General features: G+C 59.3%; 1 protein-coding gene across 1 annotated transcript in view; it reads right to left on the reverse strand.

Annotated features, from left to right (window-relative positions):
- NR1H2 (nuclear receptor subfamily 1 group H member 2) overlaps nt 1-3,146 on the reverse strand; it is a 6,071-nt gene extending 2,925 nt beyond the window's left edge. The window contains exons 1-6 of the mRNA XM_007957628.1: nt 3,104-3,146; nt 2,880-3,011; nt 2,292-2,582; nt 1,923-2,209; nt 1,642-1,821; nt 423-522 (exon numbers count right to left, since the gene is read on the reverse strand). Coding sequence (XP_007955819.1) covers nt 423-522; nt 1,642-1,821; nt 1,923-2,209; nt 2,292-2,582; nt 2,880-3,011; nt 3,104-3,146 — 1,033 coding nt within the window. The remainder of the gene's footprint in view (nt 1-422; nt 523-1,641; nt 1,822-1,922; nt 2,210-2,291; nt 2,583-2,879; nt 3,012-3,103) is intronic.
- Between the last annotated feature and the right edge of the window lie 2,122 nt (nt 3,147-5,268).

A 5,268-nucleotide genomic window follows, 5' to 3' on the forward strand; every position in this document is an offset into this window, starting at 1 on the left:
AGTCCCACCAACACGCCCTGTGACCACAGATATGCTCTGCATTGTCTTCTGTGTCACGTGAACTGAAGGTGTCACCTCAGCAGTGACCCTACGAGGAGGCCGCCACAGGGGAGTGAGCCAGGCAGCAGGACCAAGCACAGGGCTGCCGTGACTTGGAACTGACTCGCCGGCAGTGGGTTTGGTTGGGTTTCATTTGCTTTGGAGTTAATCTTGACAGGAAAGCACCAGGTCTTTTGTCCCACAGAGCCAGTGGGTGGGTTCGAACTGCCAACCTTTTGGTTTGCAGCCAAATGCTTAAGTTTTGTGCCACCAGGGCCTCCGGATCTCTGAGCCCATTAATGTCTGTTCCTGAAAGATCACCCCCTGGTGGTGGTTTCACGTTACAGCAGCTCTAGGTACCTGCATGGCCACGCCCAGCCTACCTGCGCGGTGGAAGTCGTCCTTACTGTAGGTGAAGTCCTTCAGAAAAGTGATGCACTCCGTCTCATGGTTGTAGCGCCTGGCCGTCTCCAGCAGCATGATCTGAGGGCAACAGAACGGGGTCGGTGGGAACCCGCTAGCCCTCCCCTTTTGGCCCAAGTCACTGGCGGGTCTCACCAGGATGACCGCTAGCCCCCTGCCCCGCCCCTGTCAGCTCTGGTCAGCCCGTGGAACGTTCCAGCTCTTTCTCTCCCCCAGGTGCTCAGAACACACCTGCCCCAGACCTGTCCCAGGCCAGGGAGCATTGGTGTCTGTCTCCTCTACCTGGTTCATTGCTGTACCAACAATACCTACGATGGAACCTGGTGTACAGTAGCCTGTTGCTGTTGGGTGCCCCCAGGTGGACTCCTAGAAAAAGTAACGTGACGGACAACTGCCCCCACGGGGTTCCGGAGACTCCTCTTTACGAAGATGATTCCCAGGCAGAGGCAGAGTAGGGCTGACCCCTGACCTTTCAGTTAACAGCGAAGCACTTAACCACCCCCAGGGCCCCTGACAGAGGCTGGGGAGCTGCCCACCGGGTTTTCTAGGCCGTAGCCTTTATAGGAGCAGGTAACAGGTCTCCTTCCCGCAGAGCAGCTGGGCGGGTTCAAACCACCCACCTTTCGGTTAGCTGCCGAACACTTCACTGCTGTGCCGCCAGTGCTCCTGTACGGGGGGCACTCAGTGCTTATCTGTTAACCCCTGGGAAGCCATTCCAGCACATTCTCTCTAAAGCAGGTCCCTCCAGCCCTGTCCTCAAACTCGGCCCCTTGTAGCTCTTGCTCCGTGGCTCGGCGCAGCTCTGGTGGTCTTGTGTGTGGATTTGGATCTACCCCATTTCCCGGTGAGGTCCCTGCGGCCTGGGTGGTGGACACGGCGAAGCCCTCGACTACTAGGAAAAGGCTGGCAGTTCAAGTCCAGCCAGGGGCATCTGGAAGGCAGGCCTAGCCACGTGCTTCTGAAACCGCGCAGCCCTGAAAATCCCAGGGAGCTGCTGTTCCCTGCACAGGTGACGTCACTGTCACTCGGAACGGACTTGAAGAGCACTGACCACGTCTTTCTACGCAGGCCTCACCCCCAGGTGGGGCGGGAGGGGGGCAGCCTGTCTGCCTTTCAGAACCCAGCATCTGGGGCCCCTGCGGAGGGAGGGGGGCTGGGGCCCCATGGGCCAGCCGTTACCTCAATGGTGGACGCCTTGAGGAGGGCGATCTGGTCCTCACGGCCCAGCTGCAGGAAGCCAGGCACCTGCTTGGCGAAGTCGACGATCTCCTGCACGGAGATGATGGCCAGCTCCGTGAAGTGCGCGAAGCGCTGCTGGCGGGCGTCGCGGGACTGGGGGTCCGCGCCCAGGGGCCAAGGCTGCGGGCACGAGGGGGCCAGGGTCAGGCCCAGGACTCCGCCGGGGAGCCCTGCGCTCCGGGTCAGCCCCCAGCCACCAGGGGCTGCGCCGTGGGCCGTACCGTGACCTTGGGCTGGTCGGAAAAGGAGCGCTTGTTACACTGCAGCTGGGCCGCCACCAACTGCTGGATCATCAGCTCCTGGGCCGCCGTTAACTGCACACCCTCTCCTTCCCCGGAGCCCTGGCCACCCCCCTCGGGCCCCCCGGGGGAGGCCCCAGGCTCGGAGGCTGAGGCGCTGCCCGCCGGTCCCCCGGGTGACGGCTGCGGTTGCGGAGGCTGCTGCTGCTGCTGCTGCTGCTGCTGCTTCCGGATCTTCTTCTTGCGAATCTGTTCTTCTGACAGGACGCCTGTGGGCGGGACACAGGCCTCAGCAGGGGGCAGCGAAGGCGGGGCCCGGGCTGGCTCCGCCCCCGCCCCGCCCCCACTCACACTGCTCCCTCATCCCCGCCTCCTTGCACTTCCGCAGGCGGCACAGCTGGCACTTCCGCCGCATGAAGGCGTCCATCTGGCAGGTCCCGCCGCCCCGGCAGGCGTAGCGCCCGGCGCCTCCGCGCACCACACTGCGCCGGAAGAAGCCCTTGCAGCCCTCGCAGCTGAGGACGTTGTAGTGGAAGCCGGAGGCCTTGTCCCCGCACACGCGGCACAGCTCATGGCCCAGCATCTTGGGGGCCGGGCCCTTCTTGCGCTTACGCTCGGGCTCCTCCTCTGGGGCTGGGATGACTGGGGCGGGGGGCAGGAGAAGACCGTGAGAGGCGGCCATGGGGAGACAAGGCCACAGGGGTCCCGGGGCGGAGAGCCCGAGGAGAGAGCCGTGAACACCAGGGAGATGGAGGAAAACGTGTGGATGGTGGATCCCAAAACATGAGTCCAAGCGAGAGTGTCGAGGGCGGACGGGAGAGAAAACGAAGCCAGGGGCAGGCGCCTCCCGTCTCCCCACCCTGGTTCCGGGCTTCCCTTCCTAGATCCCGCCTCGAGCCCCCCACCTACTCCTAGGCCCCAGCCCGGGCCCTGTCTCACCCACGCTGCAGGCGGAACCTGCCCCATCAGTGCTGGGGACATCGGGGTCCAGACCCCCGGGCCAAGGCTCGGGACCCTCCTCCTTTACAGTGGGTGAAGAAGAGGTGGCGCTGGGCTCAGGGGGGGCATTTCCTGGGAGACAGGCAACAGGGGGGTCCAGTGAGCGCCTCCTGACCTGTGTGTGCGTGTGTGGTGGGGGGCTGGGTGTGGATGGGGACACTCACCAGGCAAGGGGCTGTCCAGGGAACCGGTGGTGGGAGTGGACATGGTGGGATCACGGAACAGCCTGCACAATATGGGGGGATTGTTGTTGTTACGTGCTGTAGAGTCGACCCGACCCATAGCGACCCCTCCTTGGGTTTCCGAGAAGGTATCACTACGGAAGTATACTGCCCAACCTTCTTTCCAGGGAGTGGCTGGTGGTTTTGAACCGCCAGCCTTCTGGTTAGCAATCAAATGCTTTAGGCACTGTGCCACCAGAGCTCCTACAGGGTGGATTAAGAGCCTCCAAAAGAGCTCTGGTGGCGCAGTGGTTAAGCGCTTGGCTACTAACTGAAAGGTCTGCGGTTAGAACCTACCTGCTCCTCCATGTGAAACACTATAGGGCACTTCTATTCTGTTCTACAGCGGCAGTGTGACTCGGAATCAACTCCAGGGCAAGGAGTTTGTAAGAGCCTTGGGCAGTTATATATATTGATGGGGCCGCCCTCCTTCCATATCTCTCTCTCTCTCTCTCTCCCCCAACTCCGTAAAGACACCAGCCCCAGAGCCTGCCTTCAGATCCACGCATCCTACCAGCTGTCCCCACGCCCCGCCCCTTCTCTTGCTCCAGGGCACGCCCCTCTCCATGTCTTCCCGCCCACCTGCTGGACTTCCTTCCTCCCCTCAAGTCTCACCCCTCCTAGTCATAGTCAGACTCCACCTCACCTCTTCTGGTCACTCTCTCGTTCTGCCCCCATCTCTTCCTTCTAGACTCCACCTCATGCCTTCCAAATTCGACTCTCATCTCCACTAAGCAGCTCCGTCTCGAACCTCTAGCTCCAGGCCCCGCCTCCATCCCCCTTCCGTCAGGTTCTGCTCCCACCTCCCCCATCAAGCTCCGCCCCCACACCTTGCTCCAGGTCCCGCCCCTCTCCGAGCACCAGCGGGGGGAGGGGCTCATGGCTGCGCGCGGGGGTCTCGTGAGTTGCCTCTCGCGGGGTCTCCGTTCCTGTTGCCCTGGAAACAGTCGGGGCGGCGCGAGTTACGGAAAGGAGGGGGTAAAAGGAAAGAAGGGGGGTGACCGGAGTGGCGCGCGGAAGGCCGGGAAGTCATGGGCCGGGGCTTCCACCACGTCCCCCTACTCTTGAGTACACCTGCCTCTGTCCCCTTATCTCTGCTCCGCTTCCTCCTTCTCTGTTTCCACTCGCACGCCGGCACTGCTCGGGTCCCCTAAAAAGTAACTTCGCCACTTCTTCCGGCAACCCCGCTTTGCGTCACTTCCGAAAAGGCGGAGGGTGAAAGGTGACGGACTTCCGGTTCTCGTAAGGCCGCTGAATCGGCTGCCCCTCACGGAAGTGGCACACTAACCGGAAGTTTGCCCTTCCCGCATAGCTTTACCAGGGTGCGACCGAAGAGTTCCGGGCCAAAGCAATCAAATCTTGTCCTGGGCGAATGAGTGGAGGGCGTGACCAGTTCCAAACCTTGCGCCTCGCGCTATGTGACTTTAGCGTTTGTGTGACCCTCTTACTGCGGCCAAAGATTTACTGGGCATAAATATCCCTAGATACAGCTTTCTTTCGCACGCAGCTGATTTAAAGCATTCTGGTCCTTTTTTTGATGGTTACAAGTTTGAAGAGTTTGGAGGGCTGAAGTAAATTACAAACGTGGACCCGGAAGAAATAATAGATATTTTTAATAACCCGATAATTGGAAAAAACATTTTTTAAAGTCTGGTCTTTTCCTACTCTACCTCCAAAAATCATAGCATTTAAAGAAAAATTAAAACAGAAGATGAAAATTGTCCCAAAGAAGTCTGCCCCCTAGGTAATGAGATCTATCTATCTATATATAATAATTATACATATATCTATGTATGAGAAAATGTGATCTATACTCTTTTGTAACTTGTACTGGCCACTCAGTAGTGTAACACAAAGATCCTTTTACGCTCAGCAAATGCCCCACCCGTTCCTGGCTTTGAGGGCATGGAATTTTCCAACCAGGGTGTTCCCTGTAAAGGAAAGTGGTTAACGTGGAAGGCCTGCTCTGGCAATATTAGGTGCCTCTGACGCTTCCTGGGTGTAACGTCGAGGCAATTTCTTAGCCTTCCTGTGCCTCAGTTTCCTCATCTCTAAATAAGCAATGAAGAGAATTGACTTCACTGCACGGTCAACGATGATTAAACTGG

Source organism: Orycteropus afer, unplaced genomic scaffold, assembly GCF_000298275.1.
Source record: "Orycteropus afer afer isolate SDZICR_OR568_19922 unplaced genomic scaffold, OryAfe1.0 scaffold00766, whole genome shotgun sequence".
In the NCBI taxonomy this organism is placed as follows: domain Eukaryota; kingdom Metazoa; phylum Chordata; class Mammalia; order Tubulidentata; family Orycteropodidae; genus Orycteropus; species Orycteropus afer.